General features: G+C 43.3%; 1 protein-coding gene across 11 annotated transcripts in view; it reads left to right on the top strand.

Moving 5' to 3' along the window:
• Positions 1-22,030, top strand: part of GJA8 (gap junction protein alpha 8) — a 52,352-nt gene extending 30,322 nt beyond the window's left edge. For 8 of the 11 annotated variants that reach the window (XM_014947220.1, XM_014947231.1, XM_014947225.1 and 5 more), the window contains one exon: positions 15,129-22,030. In XM_014947220.1, coding sequence (XP_014802706.1) covers positions 15,139-16,338 — 1,200 coding nt within the window. In that variant the 5' untranslated portion in view covers positions 15,129-15,138 and the 3' untranslated portion in view covers positions 16,339-22,030. Of the gene's footprint in view, positions 1-11,950 lie in introns of all 11 variants that reach the window. The other 3 variants (XM_014947230.1, XM_014947224.1, XM_014947229.1) reach the window with 2 other exon arrangements.
• Positions 22,031-22,506: the final 476 nt, after the last annotated feature.

Raw genomic sequence — 22,506 nt, 5'->3', positions numbered from 1 at the left:
CAGGATAGACAATACATTCAAAGAGTGTAACAGCACTGGACTAGTTTGCAGGAAATGAAGTGGTTCCAACCTTTGATATCTGAGATTCATCAGTGACTTCGAAAGGGCTAATAACTATTTAGGGCTTTGCAGTCAGGGAGACCTGTTAATGCAAGTCTCAATTTCCAGCTAAATTAAAATCTACTTGTAGTACAGTCACATGGGTTTTGACAGGCATGACAGTGTATACAGCAAATGGCATCCAAGAGAATTTGCAGGAGTCTTTGTATTTTCTTGGGTCAGTTCGGAGTACGTGATTGGTGGCTGGTTCTTCATAAGTTTTTGTAGGTTCAGTGATGGCTCGCCAGGACTGGCATTTGTACTCCAGTAAGTAGAGCTGAATGAGCACAGTAATAAACAGGAAGTTGCTGGCACCCTCATGCTGGACATATGTGAGTCTGCTGTAGTCATCTCAGGTGCTGATGCATGATACCCTTTGATACGAATGCACCTAGGTGCTTTGCAGGGCATCATCTGTATTAAGCTTGAAGGAGGCAAGATCTACATTCAGCTTGTGTGTGAGCTGTCCTTTAGCACATATAGGTTGTGCTCTGGCCGTGTGTTCATTGCTTTCTTTTCTGCTGAATGTTCTTTGCTATTCTCATTCTGCTTTGCAGTATTTCTAGTTTCCTCGCTTCCCATTTGCTTCTCACGTGGTCTTGCCTGTGTCCTTCAAACTGCTTCCCTTATATGGACAGCAAAGATGGGCACTATCTTTCCAAGACTGAGAGAGGAGACGTTGCTCACAGATCAGACCAGCTTTTGAAAAGTGTGAGCAAGAATCTCCAGGATGATGCTATACGTCACCACCCATGACACTGCATTCTGGGCTACTTCACAGATCATAAGTTATTTTGGGGAGCTGGACAAGAGCAGATTTAAAGCTTTAACATTTCTTACTAGCAGCACATGTGTAGATCTAAGAGCTCATGTGACCAGTACAAGGTGAGAAGACAGTCCTGGAAGGTACCTTCTTCATTCAAGCTGGCAGCTAGTCATGAAAGCAAGCTGACTTTTGAACCAGAAAATAAGCACTCTTTTTCTAATTTGCTGAGTTAGGGGTTGTATAGAAGATATAGGGGGGAGATTTTGACAGCAGAGGACTGTCATGAAAATTGGAGAATAAACGAGACAGGACTGAGGTGGGATATGTACACCCTTTGCCTCTGTGTATATCCAGAGATCACATTGGCCCTATCAGTGTTGCACTGTGGGCTCATATGCAGCTCCTCAACTACCCTGAGCTCAGAGTCCTCTGCAGAGTCACTGTTTCCCTGGACAAAGTTCCCCGTAGCAGAGTTACCAGCTGATCTATATCAGCAGTCCCCTTTTGATTTGTCCCTCTCCTGGACATAGTGGCATCTGCAGAACGTTTGAAGTTTTCTTCCAGGTTATTGACTAAAAATATCATGACGCCAAACACCCTCCAGGATCTTGGTACAAACATGCTATAAACAGAACAATCACTTCTAGCTCTCACTTGTATTTTGGGACCAGTCTGATAGGTCATTTATAGTCTGTTTAATGACTGCTATCTTATTTTTATGTCAAGCAAGTTCTTTAATCAAATTGCCATGTGATAGAAGGGAAATTGCCTTCCAGGATCTTAAGTATATTGTATCATCTTTGTTATATTTAACAACGGTATGTCCAGCTTCCTCAGAGAAAAGTATTAACGCAGTTCAGTGGGGTGAATTTTCTATAAACCCATGTTGATTGCCTCTAGTTATATTTCCTTCCTTTTGTTTCCTGTGTTCTGTGTTAGCCACTTCATTATTTAGTTCAGGACTGCGATTCTATCACAGGTCTGCAGTTGCCTGTGAGTAATTACAGTTATGACATAATTATAAAATAATTATGCCCTTCTACATGGTCTTTACAAACTGCCAGACTGTGGGTTTTCTTCTTCTCCTCCAGCACTTACCCATTGGGCCAAGTAGTACAGAAAATCAACATACATAGTGTAGAGGCATCCTGTGCAGCTTAAAAAAGAAAAAAATAAATATATTTCAGTGCAAGGTATGCAGTCCTGCTGATTTAAAATGCCTGATTTTAGTAGGTGGTATTTAATTCTTCTGAGATACTACAAGAATAGACATGTCATCAACAATGTCTTGATCATCTGTTTTCTTTTTTCCCAGCAGTAGGATAGAAGCATTTATCGATTTCATTTTTCTTGTCTGCATTATTATTGAATAATCTAACATCTCCATCTGATAACAGATCAATACCATAATTAGGACTCATTTTGTTCTTAATTTACTTTTTTTAAAAAATAGCTTTGTCAGTCTTTTTTTTCCCCTTTCATTTCCATCCTCATTTTTTAATAATTTTTATCTTCTAATTTATGTTCAGCTTCTCCTCTCTTACTGTTTGTTATATGTGTTTTACTTACTTAAAGCCACCCCCATTACCATTTTAAACCTGGCTGTGTTTTTTCAATTACACTATTCTTTCTTTAGTGGGGAGCTGTGTATTTTTGGTGCCTAGTCAAAAAATTTTAAGCAGTTCTCAATGATTATTTATATTTTCTTATTTAAATCCTTTCTTTGTGTTGATTCAGCCCAGAATTCTACTGAGGACTGGGAAACAGGACTTTTAAAAGCATCATATCTTTCAAAGCATTGCATTACTGCTTTGGACCTTCTTCTGCTTTCATACAACAGTGTAGGTAACTGGGGACCAGTAAACCTGCTACCAGCCTCTCAGTTCTACCATCACTTTACCCATTCAGATGAGGTGAAATACAGGTTTTGTTCATTTTGGATTTAAGATTTGCAAAATGAGGAAGCTGTTTAGAACATTTAAAAATCCCCAAGGCTGTTTTCAAGTCAGCAACATCAGCATGTGTTGAATTAAGCAATAACTTATGTTTATTTTTTCTTTGGTTAGTGCTTGAATAACCAGTGCGCCCATATTCCAGTGCTGCTTGGTTATCTGTTCCAGACCCAAATCATCACTCCAGTTACTAGAACACTGACTCACAAATACTGAATATTGTTAATTAGGAAATTATGGTTCAAAGTCACAAACAAGCAGGCAGGCAGGCAATACATTTTTTTTTTTTTTTTTACCCCACTTCTGCCCACTCAGTGGGCAGCTACAGCCATTGATTTTGGCATTCAGTTGTACAAACCATCTCTGCATCTCTTCCAATGTCTTATAGCTGTAGTCTCCTGGGCAGGCAAAGCCTTGATGAATATAAAATGGAAAGGGATGCCACAAATTGTATACAGCTAAAAAGGATGTATTAGAATGGAATTGACTTCTATGTTGTGCTTCTGTAAAGGAGGACATGCTTTTGAAAGGAAGAGCCAGGGCTGCAGCTGGATACACCCAGCACTGGTCAGTGGAGCTGATACACAGCAGAGGGACCAGAAACCCACCAAACCTGCTGCGCCCTGGGCCAAAGCAGGGTGAGCCAACAGAATATTAGAGCTTCTGTTCTCACTTCGGAGCTTCAGGGACTGGAGAGACACAGGCCATTAAAATGCATGCCTGTATTTTGCTGAGGAACTATCTGTACTAATAGCAACGTTCGTTATGATGATGTTTATCAATAAGAAGAGAACGCGACCTCGTAGTGCAGGATATGTAGAAGAATAATTGACAGTTGCTGTGCCAATGTGGAACTTGCCATAGAAGTAGCTGCTGAAACTTTTGCCAGGTCTGACCCAGAACAGGAGGCCTACAAAGTCTTAATGCTTCTCCTATGAGGATCCTGATAAAGCTTTAAACCATATTGCTGTTAAGAATAGCATATTCACTGAGCAGTAACAGGACTTGAAGGGACTGAACTTGCTGGAAATAATGAAGAAAAAACCCCAACAAAACAGGTCTTTCCAAACGGGAAGCCCTTCAGCCCTACCACCTATGTTTTCTGGCAGGTCTGTACATAGATAATCCCTGCCTCCCCACACCCGGCTGTTTATTAGTTTGAGGCCAGGTTGCCTCAGGGAATGCTGAAGACCTCTAGATGGGCGATTTATCTATGGGAGGGTTATCTTCTTGATCAGGAAAAGAGAACGAGTGGCTCAACAGCTTCCAAGTGCAATAACCTCCTTTTCTTCTTAATAAATTGCTGAGGCATGAGAGGCTTCCGTTCCTTGCTGGCATCTTTACACTGTGCCCAAAGAAACAATCATATCAGGCTCAGGAAGGCAAATGACTGAAAGGGCAGGAAAACAGGAACTGTCCCCACGGATGTCCTCCCCAGAGAGGCTGGGAACATGCTCTGCTGTGGGAAATGAGGAGCTGAGGCCAGCCAAAGTGCACGGCAGGTACGCGCATCTCTTGGGATTGGGAGAATAGAGATAATTGCCTGTTTTGCAACACGCGTCGCTCCCTTGTCCTCCTCCTGAGCTCTCCTGGGCCACCTCCATACCTTGTATGCACAGTGCACCTCCATCGTGTCATTCCACAGTGTGGAAATGAAGGCAGGGAGATAAAGGTGGAAAGTGGGTGGTGACAACTCTCCTGAGAGCTCTGAGCCTACCACTCAGCAAGGCAAACTTTGGTGGTGTTAGAAGAGCCCAGAAGAAGGGACAAGAGAGGATGGAATGAGCCCCCAGCAGAAACTGGAAGGCAACAAACCTCACGGACAGGGAGGTAACATGGGATGTTTCCAGACATACCCAATTGTTCTGGTCTTTTTGAAGCTTTGTCCTTTCCAGCTCCTTGTTCCTGAGGATGTTAAGAGATTGTACAAAAAGTCTTGGTAAAAGAAACACTTGGAGATCCCCTCAAGAGGCTGGGAGATATTATTAGCTCCTCTTTTACTGGCAGGCCTGGAGCAATTAATTATTACCAGAAGTATTATCAGGTGCTTGTCACTGTTTTCCCTGGATCCACTTCACATAGTTCAGATTGGCTGTAAGCAACATGTTCCCTAACTGCTCTGATACCTCACAGCTCCCCATAGCCGTTAATCCCTTTCTGTGAGAAGTATCTCAATAGTGGTGGAAGAGCCATAATCTAGAATACGTGCAGAGAGAAATCTGAGTTCACGGACCAGCTAAGTATGCAGCTCTCCTGTATTCTCAGATCTTCTCAGTGATAGAAGGGCAACAAAGCTGGTGAGGAGTCTGGAGAACAAGTCTTATGGGAAGAGGCTGAGGGAGCTGGGGTTGTTCAGCCTGGAGAGGAAGAGGCTGAGGGGAGACATCATCGCTCTCTACAACTCCCTGAAAGGAGGCTGTAGAGAGGCGGGGGTTGGTCTCTTCTCCCAAGTCACAGGCGATAGGACAAGAGGAAATGGCCTCAAGTTGTGCCAGGGGAAGTTCAGATTGGATATTAGGAAAGATTTTTACACTGAAAGGGTTATTAAGCATTGGAATGGGCTGCCCAGGGAAGTGGCTGAGGCACCATCCCTGGAGGTGTTCAAAAGTGAGGTTGACTTAGAGCATAGTGACATGGTTTAGTGATTTATTTTTTTATTATTTTTTTTTTAATCAGAGTTAGGTTGATGGTTGGACTAGATGATCTTGAAGGTCCCTTCCAACCTAGACAATTCTATGATTCTGTCTTCCAGCTGATGTGCTTCAACTCCATGTCTGATCAGCTAGTAGGTTCTAGGCAGGAGGCAGAGAAAGGGACAGGTAAGAGGAGCATATATGGAGATCTAAGAAAGGCATTTTGTGTATGATGACTACATAATGCATGTGCTACACCTTGCCTGCAAGCTCTGGGCCCTTTCCCAGAGGACCTCTTCAGAAACAGCATCTGTGCTGGAATTTCTAACCAGGACACTGTTGTAAATGCCTGTGTTTCTAGGAATAGCCTGGTCAAGTTTTAAGTGAAATCATGCTGATCCACGAAATCATGTGTCTAAAAGAGTATTCTTCTCTTCCTAGCCCTGTTTGTGCTGCTGCTGCAGTACCACAGCACCTACCCTTGACATGTGCCAGTTCATCTACTTTGCCTTACATGCTCTTTGTAAGTTTAGTGCAGTTTTTATTATTAATTGTGCTGTTGTTAAAGGGAGAATCATGGAGGTCAGCTGGTATACATGGGAAATATTTGCAGATTCAAAGGAAAACACAGATTATATTAGCAAAAAGAGTGCTTTGTCAACAAATTTTTCACTGAATCTATAGGTAACATCAATGACTTAAAAGTGACCTTCACGTTGGTTTAACTCCGTCTTATTTAACCATTGGGAAAGGACTATTGAAAATCATAGTCACAATATGTACTACTGCATCACCACAACTTCCCTGTGACGGCTTTGGTTTAGTTTTGTATCTTGCAGAAGAAGTTCGATAATTGAGGGAAGAGAAAGGCAAGGTTTTAGATACAGCATCATGGGCACACTGTGCCTTCTCCTTTCTCCTTCTTAGCATCCCTCGGCCTCCCCCGGCGCTGTACAGTGCATCAATGAGAAGATACTGCCCGCTAGTGGTTCAGGCTGCGGGAGAGCCCTGGGGACCGCTTGGCAGAGGATGCTGCCTTGGTCTGCTTTGCTGATGCTGCTGCAGCAATTGTACTGGGACAAGGGGTGTGAGTGGGGATCTTATTCCTCCTGCCCTCAGATAAAACCCGCACCCCTGAATAAGCGCTGAACTGAGCAAGGAAAAGAGGTTCTTGCTGAAAGCGCCATGGGTTGCTCACACCCTGTTTTTCATGTTTGGCATCAATGTCCAGATGGAACCCTCTAAATGCTACGGCATTTAATCTTACAGTTACTACAGTAAGAGAACAGTTTTGGTGAAATGTGGTTATGGTGAGCAAACACCTTTAAATCCGCGGCACTTTAAGAGCCATCACTGAAGCCAAAGTACAAAGCAGTGAAGCTCCTGATGCTTCCCTGAGGACAGCCCTCCTTGCAGGGTGGTGTGGAGATATCTCAGGTAGCCTGGGGTGAGCTAGCACCAGCATGGGAAGCACCACTGTGCTTCATCCTGCCCCAGCTAATTAGCCCCACTCCAGAGGAGATAATTAACACAAGTGGAATGCTTTGCTGCCACAGCCAACCTGCTCCCAAACCTGAGCTGGTATCTCCCCAGCTTGACATTGCACTGGGTGGTGTAGACAACCTGGGATGTCCAGGCTGAGTTTTCAGGGTTGGTGCCAAGCTACTTTTTTTTTTTTTTTTTTTTTTTTTCAGAAAATATTTCCCTGAGATTTTTCTATGTCTTTGGCTTTACAGTTTTATGTAGGGCCAAAGACTTCAGAAAGCCTCCCTCTCCTCTTGATTGTTTTTCTGCTTATGAGGTAAGATCATCCTTAACAGATGTTTGTTTACCTCTTCATAAAAACCTCCTGTGATTCTACAGCCTCCCCAAGCAGTGTGCTGCAGTGCTTTGCTATTCTTACTGTTGCAAAGTGTTTTTCTAATGTTTAGCTATATCATTTTTATTGCAAATTAAGCTGATTATTTCTTCTTCTACTTCTGGTGAATGTAGACGACAACTTCTTAGTCTCTCCACCCATTATAACAAATGTTTATGTGCTGGAAGACTGTTATCATGCCTCCCCTCCTGTTGTTCTTTTCCTAGAGAAAACAAACTCAGTTATTTTATCAATTCCTTATAAGTCATGTTTTTTTGCATCACTTATCATTTTGTTGTTCTTTTTTGGACTTTCTCCAATTTGTCTACATCTCCTGTAAAGTGTAGTGCCTGGAACCGGACACACTGTTCCTGCTGAGAGCTCAACACTATTGAGTAAATGCACAAAATAATTGCTTCCTTTGCCTTGTACACAAAAGTCCCCTTAAAGCATCTCAGAATGAGATTTGTCTTTTTCTGCGGGAATCTCACTTAACAGACTCACATTTGGGTCCCACCTGAGCTCTTCCTTTGCTCCACTGCTGCTGAAATGGTTGAGACCCAGCTTGGACTGGCGCAATTGGTGTCGGTGCAGTCACCTTGCCTGAACTGTATCTTGCTGCAGTCACCTCTGCAGAGGGCAGCCCACCTCCCCAGTGTCTCACGTTCCTCTCAAATTCTGATCGCCCCAGCCCCCCTGCCTTCAGGAGGGACTGCTGCCCCCCAGCCCAGCTGTCATCCTTTTGGTTTTGCCCTCTAGTCTGTTGTCCAAAACATGCAAGGAAATACTGAGCAGCCCTGGAGGCAGAACTTCAGGGATATGATCCTCCCAGCTGGAAAAGTGAAGCCCTGATAATTACCCTTGATTATAGCACTTCAGCCTGTGTACACTTCACCTGTACCTCTGCATGGTGACTTTGCTTGCTGCTCTGGGAGCCTGTGATCTAGATATTTTTTAAATGCTCACTAAAGTCAAGGCATTTTATATCTACCGTTTCCTTCTCATCTATCAGGTCTCTTAGTCAAAGAAGGAAATTAGCCTGGTTTGACAGGATTTGTTCTTCGAAATTCCCTACTGGTTGTCTCTTATCACCTTATTGTCCTTTAGCTACTTATAAATTGATTGTTTCATAATTGGTTCCAGTATCTCTCTAGGTATCATGGTTAGGCTGACTGGCCTGTAATTCCCCAGGTCTTCTTATAACAGTAATTTTCAGAGAAGGACTGCATTTAAGTTAAATAGATATTGAAAGACATTCCACTTTTGCCCTGCTTATCTTTATTCATTGTCTGGTTTTGTTCCATCCCTTAAATTAAAAACACATTTCCCATAAGTATTTATCCTCCACTTGAGGCTCAGCACAATCCAATCCTACCTTTACCTCTTCTCCTGTGCTCTTGCCCAAGCCTTCCTGTTACTTACATACTTCCCCGATTTTCCTCCTTCTTGATGATTTATATCTTCCTCCATCTCTTTTCTTTATGGTTTGTTTGCAGCTCCCTAGAAAAATATATTCCCCAGCAATTTATATCCCCCAGCGCCTGGAGGGCTCTGAAGAGAGTCCAGGAAAAATCTCAGAGCTCTGCCCTTTAAGCATGGACAGTGACATTTGCCAGTCTTGCAGGGACATGGCAAGCTGTGCCTGAAGATTTGCCCAGGGCTGGCTGCATTTAAATGATTTCTGAGACCAGTAGGTGGCAGAGAGAAGATGAAATCTGGGAGATTCTGGTCCTAGTGATCAGAATGATAGACTTGCTTTGGCTCTAGGGTGGACAAAGAGATGTGTTAATAGAAAGCAGGTGTCTGCTAAGTTGGGTAGTGTCAAGCAAACAAGAGTGTTGGGTAAAGCTCCCAGCTTCTTGTAGGGAGGCTGAATATATCTAGTGTTCAGCTTCAGCCAGGAGCAAAAGGTTTGTGAGTTCAGCAGAAGAACAGGAAACGTGCCACTTTCTAGCTAAGCAGATCAGGAGAAGATAACTTTGTTTGAGGGAGAGGTATCATTATCCAGGGTTGTGTGCTATATAATTGCACAATCTGCTATCATGCATGAACAGAGCTGTTCAATAGCATGGCCCTGCCTTGTCCTGACATCATGTCTGTGTTGGAAATCCGTTTGGAATGAAAAATCCCACATTCCCCAAGTGACCTCGTAGTCTCTGAGCAAAAGGCTGAGTTGCAGCGGAGACTTCACAATCTCAGTGGTGCCAGAGCTGGGAGCTCAGTCACCAGCCCCAAAGTGGCTAAAGGATGAGAAGTCAGCAATGAAGCAAACTTATTTCCAAATAAACTAACATTTTTAAAGTGCAGGAGATGTCCACAGTTCTTTGAAGGCAAGAAAAAGTCACTGTGAGTAACAGTGTTACTCTCATTAGCTGGTATTGTTTCTAGCACTGTTTTTTGGAGATGGAAGTACTCAGCACTTCTACACACTGCCTAATGAGAGCATAAATGCTGGGCCAGATACACAGGTTGGAAGTGTTGGCCGTTATCAGTCTGGCACTGTCAGTGTTGCAGTTCTTTGCAGATTCAGCAAATGTTGCATGCTGTGTGTGAGGCCTAGTCTAATAAACCTTTGGTTTTATGGTCTCTACTGCCTTCTTTCACAGCCATTGCTTTCATATTACAAAGGCAGCCCTGACTTCCAGCATCACCCTGATGCCTGAGAGAATCAAGTCCTCTTCTTGGTCTCCTGCTCTGCCCTCTCCTCTTCATACCCATTTCAAACAACCATTTCCCTGTGTAGCCCCACTACAAGAGGAATTCCTCATTGGTCATCTTAATTTAGGCCATTTTCTGTGGCCATTTTCTTTAGGGGTAGGAGGCCACAGTGAGATGGAGAATCTGGCCCAGGGCGGAGTGGTGCCTTTTTAAAAGGCACCCCGTTGAAGAGATTGTGTGGTTTTCCCCAAACCAGAAGTGTCCAGCAAATTCATCATGCACCATGTTAAAGGCTCTGCACCCTAGTGATAGCAAAGGAAGTCACTCTGATCATTCAGAAGAAGGTAACATATACCGAATTATCAGTGACTTGAATATAATTTCTGTATCTTGCAAGCTGTTTTGCATTTTGACAGACAGTATTTGATATTTGGATAGTGTTTGCAAAAGGCAGATAAAAGGTTAATGGGAAATGGCGCTGACACTAGCTGGATGTAATTTAAAGATGGGCTACAGCCATGTAGTTACATCCCAGATTTGGGTTTTGGCTTGTTATTTTAGAGATAAAGCCCAGAAAGGGATATGCACATTCAGCCAGAGCTGAGTTTTCTGAAAAGACAGCTTCAGTCTGAAAAGGGATGGGTAGTTTAACATCTGAACCATCTGGCCCCTGTGATGCACCAGCTTGCAGGAATTCTCTGAAGGTGTTAGCTGCTGGTGATATCATTTAGTATTCCCTCTCTTACTGCTTCCCAGAGAGGGGATGAGGGTGGCAGTGATGACCAGTCACTCATGTTTTAATCCTAGTTTATCTCAGTAACATATAGCAAAAAAAAGCAACAGAGGTATTCCTTATTCTTCCTTACTAGCGGGCTATTCCTCTTGTTCATCAAACTGTGCCTTTTCATGTTCACTTCATGTTCTTGGGACTTGTGTCTTCTCCTCTTTGTGTCCTCTCTCCAGAAAGACTATTCCCACGCTTTATGTAGCACAGGTTGAAAAATGTCACATATAGACCTCTGCTACTTCTCTATAAAGAGAGTGATTTATTAAGATATTCAGAATATGACCTTCCTTCCAACTGCATGCATAGAGATTGATTTTTCTTTTGTGTCTCCCAACTGGTCTCTCTTGCAAAATGTGTTTCTCTCCCATCTCTCACTTATCCTTTAGGTTTTTTGAAATCGAGTTTGAAAAACATAATCTCTGCCTCCAGTTGTGCTTAGGACTTTTGGGGTGATGCAACTCAGCTTAAATGGTGTTTGGGAGGACATCTGAACTTACATGGGAAAAAATGCCCAGGACCACTGAATAGAGGCCTGAAATCATTGGTTTGAAGACAAAATTTTGTGGCCCTCATACTATAATATCTCATTTAAATGGCAGCTTTTCTAGAGACAGAGCATCTCCCAGTGCCATTCTGGGGAGTTCAATTCAGTGTTGAGTCGGCATAAAGAGAAAGGAGTGCTACTTGCTGCTTCATCACTTTATGAGCCTGGTATCTCTATCATTGCTTAGCAGATCTTGCTTCCAGTAATCCTCTTTTTCTTCGGAGCTAAGCACCAAGAGCACATTCTGAGCAATTCATACAGAAAGATTAAAAAAATAACACCTCAGAATAAAGTTATATCCTTTGGCTGCTAATCAAAACTCACAGGGCAGTTAGTTGTACTTGTGGATGCATTACTGAGCCTGCAATTTTTCTCTTCTGCAGGCTCTCCAGCATTTTTGCAGATGGCTGGGGGTAGGTGAGGGCCCCTGGGGTAACATTCCTCTTTGCTGGGCTGCTGGAATCCAGCTACGCTCCTTAACAAAACAGTTTGTTTTAGACATTTTTGATGCATGTGCCTGTGCATAAGATGCACTTGGAGAAAAAACTAAGCAAAACTAAGACACTGAAAGGCAACGTTTTAAAATTGGTATTTCTTAGCTGTGATTAATATTGACTGATGATCTCATTTTCCCATAATGCTTCTTTTTCCAGGTAAAAGATGTTACAGAGTAGTCCAAAGTATCTGGCAATGCCAAATACAGACCTCAGGACTGCAACACTCATCTTCAGTCCACCCAAAATTGTTCCTTGCAGTTGAACTGAATCAGCAATATGACTTGGCAGTCAGAGCTGGGTGTAGGGTAACAAATTAATTCAATTAGTTCTGCCACCATCAGAGATGTTGGCCCTCACTTTTCACCTGTCACACCACAACACCTAGAGACCAGTGAGTGGGGACGCACACAGAGCTGTGCTGAACCATGTCAAAATTGCAGAGATGCTTCGGTCCCTGCTTAACTGTGCGAACTCCCATTTATGCATGTATTAGGTTTTCACTGCCTTTGCCTGTTCCTCTCCCCCCTCTGCTTTTTCATGTTCAGTGGATTCTCCTCTCTGTGTCTCTGCCTCCCTTTCTCTATTTTTTTCCTCCCTATTGTTCTCCACGTCACTAACTGTCACTCACTTCATAAAGCCGTCTGGCTTGGAGCTTAAATATTGCAGGGCAACTAAAACCCACCATCAGAGCCAATTCAGTCATATCTGCTCAGTCGTGCGACAAGATCGGGACTTTTAGGGTAGGGAAGAAGAGAGACAAAAGTTCACTCTTTCCTGCACAGTGCCAAGAGAGGAGGGGGACACATTTCTTCGGTGGAGCCTTTCACAGCGGCAAGTTGCTTGCTCAACGTCCTTAACCTATACAGTCTTTTTTGCTGGTAGCCTGCTCAGGTTGCAACGTCTGGAAACGCAGGGTGGGGGTTTGCAACAAGCCCATGTGAGTTAAGAACAGGAGTCTGTTGGCTCTGAGTGGGCTTAGGCAGTCTTTCCTCATGACAGGCAATTTAAGGGAAAAGGTGACTGCCTAAATTCCTGGCTTGCACCTTTTTTTTTGAGACTTCAGGGGGCTGACTGCTTACAGGTGGGATCCCAGATGTTTGAACTGGTTGTACCACTCATCTTCAGTCCACCCAAAATTGTTCCTTGCAGTTGAACTGAATGAGTGACCTCAAACCACTTCACTTGCGGAAAATAGAGAGGATGCTCATGACAGATTTTTGAAAAACGTGACTAGTTCGGAAGTGATTCCAGGAAGAGCTTAGCCAAATGTAGCAGGCTGCAAGCGAGACATTTGATGGGGTTAGACAGGAAACATTTTTCCTTCTCTTGTACAGTGAGTTTTCCGTATGATAAGGTTTATCACATCTAGAATGTTGCTCTTGTGTGCTGCAGTGGAAACATTCAAATGGTAGCTGTGGATATCAGCATGGCTCACAAAGAAAGAAAGGGATGGAGTTATCTGCGGTGCCTGGGGGACAATGATGTTTATATTGTGTGTAGTCGTGTTTTTTACAGAGTTGCACATGATTGGTAACTGTCGGGTGTACTTTGCTCTGTGAATTTGCAGAAAGAGAATGTTTAAATCAGTTTAGATAATGTATGTAAACAGCATAATCTTCTGCTAGACTTGTTAATGTAAGTGCTGACATTAACACACTCTTTTACACAACTTTAATGACTGAGAAAGTAGCAATTTTCTTTGGTGATTAAATTATATGTTTGCCGCTTACGCATGCAAGGTGTTTGTGCAAGCTGAAGGACTGCGTTCTGCTCTTTGTTTTCTAACACGGGTGTCTGGGGTTGAAATTTTACAAGGTTTGAAGGCAAGGAAAATGAGTCCATCTTGTTTTAGAAAAATGACATCAGAAAGATTTTTTTTTTTTTTAAATGTTGAAAATTTGTGAAATTCCCCAGAGCTGTAGAACTCTCAATATTTTGTGTGTTTGTCTATGTGTGAATACGTACACACAGTAGTTGAAACAGACTGGTATGCGTTGGTGTGCCGTAACATATGGCATTACAAATATATCCCCGTGGTATCTGAAGGAGGGAAGAAGTTTAGATACTCAGATTTCCATGGTGTTGACTGTGCCTTCTTTTTCCCATCACTTCTGTATGCGTGTCTGCATTTAGGAAACTATAGATGGAGGTAGTATCTAAGAGATAAACTTCTAGATCCCTATGAACAGCTATTTTATGAATAATGTTCCCTGTTTCACTTGTTATGGTCTATAAGTTGATCTTTCTGGATCACTGTAATATTCTACATTCCTCAGAGACTTCAGACTGCTGTGATGTGTTAAATCAGGCCATCCCAAACAAGTTTCCTCTTTATTTTCCTCATTCATAGATTTTTCCTTGCCTAAAATTATATAGTGGGAAGTTTGGGATGCACAGGATGAAATCCTGTCTTAGGAATAATTTCTTGTCATTAAAAAATAACAACACATGTAATGTTTGACTTGCATTACTTGAAATTGGCAATAGGATACCTGTAGGTGGCTTCCAGCTGAGATAGCAGCACTGACATTTTAGAGAGAAAATAGGATTTTAGGCACCAGTTACAGACCTTTGTGTTCGCCTCCAGCTTGGTTCCAATGTCAGTGTGGCAACTGACTTCAGAAGAGGATACAAGGAATAACCCCAATAACCTTGAATAATGATATTGTATGTAATTTATACTATATAGCAAAACTAGTATATATGGTAGTTATTAAGTTTATACAACATTACTAACATAGTAATGATGTTGTTATTGCTATTCGTACCTAACAGAGTGATTTCTAATGTAGAATTAATATTTGCAACCTATAGAGAATTCAGGTTCGTGTAGGTGCAAGATGGGCACCAGTTCAAGATCTCCTTGACCCGTGTGTGGTTCTGCTGCAGAAGAGCTTGGGTGCTTGAAACCTTCACTCTCTTTTCTAACCGCTGCAGCTGCATGCTGATAAATCTGTTCTACTGTACTGCTGGCGTGTGTTTGTACGTGTACAAAATCTAAGCAGGCTCATGCAATGAAGCCTACAAGGCACCACAGAAGACTCTTACCTGGAAAAAGAGTTAAATATCCTCCCCAGCTGAAAAGTAATTGCCCATTTAGAGTCAGGGAATAAAGATTTTAGCAAGCAGTTTGCTCTGACTTCCCAGCCCTCCTTCTGCTAATAAATCATTGTGATCAGGCAAATAAGCAAGCACAGAAGCAACCTTCTTTCCGTTCTCAAAGCGTATTAGGGAAATACTAGCTAAAAGCAACAACAGGCATCAGTGGGAAAACCTGAAATCTTTTAAATTTAGCGTAATTTGTGGTCATTCTCTTTCTTTTTTCTTTCCTTAGACAGTAAGAAATGGGTGACTGGAGTTTCTTGGGGAACATTTTAGAGCAGGTGAACGAGCAATCCACTGTCATCGGGAGAGTGTGGCTCACAGTGCTCTTCATTTTCCGCATCTTGATCCTGGGAACAGCTGCCGAACTCGTGTGGGGAGACGAACAGTCAGACTTTGTGTGCAACACCCAGCAACCCGGTTGCGAGAACGTCTGCTACGATGAGGCCTTCCCCATCTCCCACATCCGGCTCTGGGTCCTGCAGATCATTTTTGTATCCACGCCTTCGCTAATGTACTTTGGGCATGCTGTGCATCACGTCCGCATGGAGGAGAAGAGGAGAGAGAGAGAGGAAGCTGAGAAGCGACAGCAAGCTGAGATGGACGAAGAGAAGCTGCCCCTGGCTCCAAATCAAAACAAAGGCAACAACCCTGATGGGACCAAGAAGTTTCGCCTGGAGGGTACCCTCCTGAGAACCTACATCTTCCACATCATTTTCAAAACCCTCTTTGAGGTGGGATTCATAGTAGGTCAGTATTTCCTGTACGGCTTCCGAATTCTCCCCCTTTACCGCTGTGGGCGGTGGCCCTGTCCCAATCTTGTGGACTGTTTTGTCTCCAGGCCCACGGAGAAGACCATCTTTATTATGTTCATGCTGGTGGTGGCTTCTGTGTCCCTCTTTCTCAACCTGGTGGAGATCAGTCACTTGATCTTGAAACGGATCCGGAAGGCTCTGAGAAGACCAGCGGAGGAACAGATTGGGGAGATCCCGGAGAAGCCCCTCCCTGCCATCACAGTCACCTCCATCCCAAAAGCCAAAGGCTACAAGCTGCTGGAAGAAGAGAAGCCAGTGTCCCACTATTTCCCTCTCACGGAAGTAGGGGTTGAGCCCAGTCCCCTTCCATCAGCCTTCAATGAGTTTGAGGAGAAGATTGGGATGGGACCATTGGAAGATCTCTCCAGGGCATTCGATGAGAGGTTACCATCGTATGCACAAGTGAAGGAACCGGAAGAGGAGAAGGTAAGAGCAGAGGAGGAGGAGGAACAAGAAGAGGAGCAGCTGGGACCTCGGGAAGAGCCAGGGGTGAAGAAAGTAGAGGAGGTGGTGAGTGATGAAGTGGAAGGCCCTTCAGCACCTGCTGAACTCGCCACTGATATGAGACCCCTCAGCAGGCTAAGTAAAGCCAGCAGCCGGGCCAGGTCAGATGATTTGACTGTATGAAGGTGCAGGATACAGGCAGCACATGAAAAGGAAAAAGTTGAAGAGAAAAGGAGAGATGGAGAAAGAATCAAAAGATATTTTTAAGCAAAGTGCTAAAATGGTCATTTGAATATCAGATTCTCAACTAGAGAGGTACTATCATGGTAACCGTGCCTTAGTTGCCCTGTATGCCCATTTGAAAAGGAACATTTTCTCTGTTTCCACATGCCAGATCACTCCTTACAGTAATATCTACACTATACACAAACTGATGCATTTTAAAACCTAACATGGCAGTGAACCCCAAATGTCACCACTGTGAACGTATTTACTGGAAGCTTTGTGTTCCACATTTCTCTAGGAAGGTAGGGAAGATCTGTCCCTTCAGCCAGCGAGGGGGAAGACTGATCAACAACTGTATTCAGTATTTCTTTTTCTATTTCCACCTATGGCATGCTGAGCAGATGTCCCCTTTGCTGTTGGCATGGAATTGCAGTTATTTAATTCACAAAGTGAATTCTGTGCTTAGCATCACCATGCTAAAATGGTAAGCACCATTTCCCTTCTCTTTTCAGGAAATAAAGGCCAAAATGTCCCCAGTTTCTCTGTGAATGCAAATCTGACTTAAGTAAAAATATTTTCCCTTTGCCAAAAATATTTCTGCTTTTCAAGTGACATTGGCAGTGGGCAAGGTTAACAGTAGCTCTCTACTAGGATTTAGCAGATGCCCACAGATGGATTATTTGTTCCCAAGAGGGTCATCCAGCCCTGAGCCTATTTCAGAGCACTGGAAAGAATAAATTCAAGTGGTATTTTTTACTTATATTCTTGTGACTTAAAGATCTGAAACTCAATTTAGTGAAGCAAGCGTGGGAAGGCTTCTGTGAAAGGAGGAAACAGCTACAGCCCCCAGAGTAGGAAACCAAGTATATGCCTTCATGGCACAATCCTGACATGTGCTCAGTTCCTGGAGCTCCCAGACTTACAGGCACTCAGCAAATCTCAGGTACAGAGTCCCAAAGGCACCTGTGAACCTAAACCAGGGGGCTGGGTAACTATGTGACTATTTGAACCTCTAAATACAAAACTGGTTGTTCAAGTTTGAAAACTCTGATGTGATAATAATCTTTTGACATCCTTTGTTTTTAACTTGATAGATAGGAGCCATCCAGGGGTCTAATTCCCTATTAAATGCCAAAGTCTCAAGTAAAACAAGGCCTTTCAAAAGATGATTTAGACCTTTTGTGCCAACGGGTCTGTACAGAACTCTCAGAGCCTCAGCAAAATCTTTTTTTTGTTACAAAAGGCAGAAAAGCATTTGCTTGCAAACATGTAAATGTCTGTGGATTTCTAATTTTAGGACTACAGCAGTACCTTTTGGCTGGGACAGCGCAGCAATGCGTTCAAAGGCTTCAGGTCAACAGCCATGTCCCCCCAAAACTGAGCCTCATGCCAGAAAAGTGCAGGTATGCACTCTCATCTGCTCTGCTCTGCAAACCTCAGACCCTGCCAGCTCAGCAAATTCTTTCTGCTGGGCTGAAGCCCATCCCATTGTTCCCAGGGCAGGCTCTAATCCAGGTCAGGGAAAAAATGGCCTTTGGCATAATGCATAAAACTCTCATCCTGCTATTAGCTAGAAAAGACCCTCTGCGGTCTCCCATTGTAGCAGGGCTGACTCCCAGCCCATTGAAGTCCAACGGGTGGCCGAGAGAGCTCTGGGTAGGCTTGGGCTCAAGTCGCCTGTCCTGCTGCCCTGTGTCCCAGCCCCAGCAGCCACCAGTATGGTCAGGTCCGTCACTCCCTGATCCAGCCTCTTTGGTGGAGTTTCCCTGCCTTGTTCCACAGCTGCCCTATATGAGCGCGAAGTTGGCTAGACTTCACGGCGCAGTGAAGTAAGCTGTACATATGTAGAAAGTTTGTAGGGTGCATTGGGATTCTTCAGCACCATAGCGGTGCCACATATATATTTTTTAAATATACTATTAATCCTTTTGCTCCCCTTGGGCCTCTGTATTTTCCCGAGGTTTCCAGCCTGAGGACAAAATCTTTGCTCTCTGGACAAAGGCTGTTCGGTCGTCCTTCCTTGTGAAGGAAGACTGAAAGTTACCTCCAGACCTTCCAGTTACCTGGAAGTTTTGGGAAGGAATATGACAAAGCAACACATGTAAAGGAACATGCAGAGAGAGACTCTGGAGCTCTCTTAATTCAGAAACAGCAGAGCAGTTTACACAAATGAAAGGCGACTGAGAAAAGAGAATGTTTTTCAGAAGGAAGAGTCTACTGTGCCCAATTCAAGATACTAGAATTCAAGAAAGGGCAAAGATTTAGATGAACAGCAAAGTGCTGTTCAAAAAAAAAACAAAACAGCACTTAAACTAGATGGGATCTAGTACTTTTTATTTTCTTCATAGAAAGATAGAGTTTTAACGGTTCGAAGCATAAACCAGCCCGCTTGTTGAAGGGGGTTGGAAACACTTTTCGGTAGATAAAAAACAAATCCTGTAACGGTTCAATATGAGGTACCTTTTGCCTTCAGCATCTGACCCTTCCAGATACCAATGTACTGGACTAGATGAATCACCCCCACCCTTGTTAACCTCTAATTACTTGACAAGTCCTTTTACATACCAGGTATTTTAATAACCATCCTTGTTCCTGACCTCTGACGAGCATACCTTCATTAGATCACTGGACTGCTTAAGATGAGTGCTTATTCATCAGAGGTATATGGTTCACAATATCATCAGACGTTGAGTATGTCATTCTGTTTCACTGGAGTGCCTCAGTATAATGCACTGTATGCAAGGTACTCAATGGACACTGTCATTCTTTCTTCCTCTGGGTCACAACAGCACAATGAAACAAGCCAGTGTTTTCCTTCTGCATCCAGTCAACTGCTTGTCAATTATTTTTTTTCAAGTACTCTGCCAGGCTGCTGGAGAACCTGTAGCCACCAACTACGAGCCACGGCATCAAGACAGATTTTCTCAGCAAACTGAGCAGGGAACTAACAGTCCAATCTTCTGATGTTCAGCCTCATCTCTGCAATGAAATCACTGTGGGACTGTCAGCAAGTCATTCTTCCTTCTTGTACAATTGGGAATCACATTCTACCTCACAAAGACAATGTGAGGCTTGATACATTGTGCTAGTAATAGAATGGGAGGTCCTTGGATGGAAGGCCCTACAGAGGAGCAAAGGATTATTGCTATTTCTGGATGTGATAGCATATAAATGTGTTTTATTCCTTCTCAATGAGACAAATGTAATCATTTATTCAAGAAATTCCTAGTGAAGTTGCATAACAGCCTCAGAGCTGTGGATTCAGTGTATGATTCTACTAAAAAATAATTAAGCAAAACATAGATATGTATGTAAAGAACAGGGAGAATTATCTTCTTGGGAAGGGGGAAGTCACTGGACAATTAGAGCCATGCCTGGATCATTTAAAGGTGTGTGGACCCTCTTGGCTCTCTGTGCAAATAAATTACAAACTGATCACGTGGCTCTCTGCATGGAGCATAAGATGCAAGTGTCAAAATCACCAAAGGAGGTGAAAGTAGAAGAGAAAGGTAGTGTCTTAGCTTACAATAGCATGTGGGAGTTGGTGTTCTCTAGTGTCTAGAGCAGTGGACCTAGGATAATAATCTTAGATTTATTTCCAACTCTGCTGCTGACTTGCTGTGATAATCACTTTACCTCTCAGTGCCTGTTTTCTCCACCTGTAAAATGGGTGTAAGAATTCCCACCTACCTCACAGGGATGTTGTGAGGCTTCCTTAATTCTGTTTGTAAAGTAAGTAGGAATGATCTGATGAAAAGAACTACTGAAATGCATGGTATCTTTGTTATTTCCTGGCAGAACTGCTAACTTGCTTAATATATGACTCCTTGACCAGAAGGGCAGAAATTTGAAAATGTGAATGCTGCATTGCACTGACAACGTCAACACAGATGTGGACTTGCCATGAGTAAAAAAAACTCCATTGATCCCTCACCCCTTTCTCCCATGTTAGCTTTGGCCTGGCCATATGAAGAAGCAGTGACAGTGTGGTTACATGGACCTCTCTTCTCCATCCTCAGCATCCATTCCGGGGCTGTATTTGTTCCTAGAGGAGGGTGAAGGTTGGTGGAGGTCTAACCATTTTAAGGTCTCTGCAAGGCATGTGGGGGAAGGTGGTATAGTGCAAAATATTGCTGGGCTTCTGTTATAAATCACTCAGTGCAAACTCCAAGTAAATTTTCCAGAGTCTCCATGGAACAGTTTACAATTGCTTATGGCCCACAGAAAAAAAATCCACCTTTCATGAAGGCAAACCCACAAATTATCATATTATACTGACTCTCTCCTCTAAGTGAGATAGATACCAATGATCTCTTAGTCTTGAAACACAATGAGGCACAGATTCCTCCTCCCGTAGGTAGAGGGGGGAGAATCTCTGCTCTCTGGGTCTGCGTGGGCATGAAATCTACTTACTGAGGGAGGAAAGTCCAGTCTCTCCTGCCACCCAGTAACTCACTGACTGTGCAGTTTTACATTTAAAGAGCGGCTGTGTCACACAGCACTGAAAAAAGTGGCAGTTTGCTGTTTTGTATAGAAAATGGCTTTTCAGGCTAACAACTGAAAGTAATCCTAGCCTAGGCGCAGTTTTGTTCAGTAAAGGCAGGACCATCCATGAGAACTAGACTAAATCCTTCCTATAAGCCCGAGGCAGTTGTGATAAAGCAGTATATGGTGCCAGATTTCCTGAGGGCCGGGGTTGGATAAATGATCCAAAATCAGTGAACTTCTCTAAGTACCGGAATAATTTTTTTCCCCAGCAGAATGACACTACCATTTCTTAGGCTCTGTGTGTGCTACACCTTTTAATATGGCTCAGGAAAGGCTTTTTGCCAACACCAAATGTGCTGATACAGTTGACTAGTAACCATGGCAAATAAATGTGTGTTGACTTGCCAACACGTAGCCTGGCACACAGTCCTTTCCTTGCAACTAGCTTGGCATGTACCTATTTCAGCAGAACAGGCAAGACTCACATCTCTGTCAACAATTTGAGTTTTTCTCTCAGCAGCTTGATATACAAAGAGACACTGAAGCTCTCTTCGTCTTAGAGGGGAGGAGGCTAAGAGGGTGGGGACGTCTAACTGCTGTCTTTGGTTGCCTAATGGGGAGTTACAAGGAAGATGGAGCCAGGCTCTCAACAAGAGGTGCACAGCAAAAGATGAGGCAATGATCACAAGGAGCAGCAAGGAAAAATTTGACTAAAAAAATCTGACAAGGAAAAAAAATTGTTCATAAAGCAGGTGCCCAGAAACATGGTGGGATCTCCATCCTTGAAGGAAGAAGCCTGACTGGGAAAAGCATTGAGCACCCTGGTCTGATGTTAGCCTTGTGTTGAGCTTAAATTTGGACCAGCTGGTCCCTTCCAGCCTGAACTGGAACTATCCATCCCATGGGAGGCTGAAAGCTCAGTGCAGCCACTGTGTGGTGGAACAATGGGTGTGGGGTACTTTCTGCTTCTCTGGGGTGTTCTGGTAGAGTTTGCTTAGACGGTCCCAGCAGGCAACACCAACTAACTGTGAACCGCAGCAGAGGCCAATGCACAAACACAGTCAACTGATATTTGGTAGCTAGAAAGCGGCTTGAGGCGAGAACCATGTGTTGTATAACTGGTTTGGAAAGAGCATTACAAATAAAATAAAAAAAAAAAAAAGAAAAGAGTGTGCTTGTCAACAGAGAAAATGATGGAAATATAAGGGGCTTAGGTCTTTCAGCTCCCTTTAATTTCAGTGTCAAGTGTGCCTTTAAATGCATCTGAAAGTGCAGAGAACTGCATTTTAACATTCTGTCAACAAAAACTGGTGTATTTTAAAGCTTGCTGATCTGGGATGGAGCAGAACTGAATAGAAATGGTGATTACAAAGATACTGACAGAACATTTTGAAAAAAGCACAACAAAGACCGTTGGCCTTTGCCCCGTTAGATCCAGCCTGGCACAGTAAAAGCAAAACAAGCCATTTTTTGGGGGAAAGAATATATTGCTTGGAAAAGTCATGGAGTAGCCTACTGAAAAACTTTTAAGTCAATACAGCAAAGAATTTGTGGTGAAACATTAAACAGAAAAGTTGGTTCCTATGGCGTTTCCCTGAAGCTCAGGGCACAGCTGGAGGATGACTGGGATAAGGAAAT

This window comes from Calidris pugnax, unplaced genomic scaffold, assembly GCF_001431845.1.
Source record: "Calidris pugnax isolate Ruff unplaced genomic scaffold, ASM143184v1 scaffold95, whole genome shotgun sequence".
NCBI lineage: Eukaryota > Metazoa > Chordata > Aves > Charadriiformes > Scolopacidae > Calidris > Calidris pugnax.
This window is presented reverse-complemented; position numbering and strand designations above follow the sequence as displayed.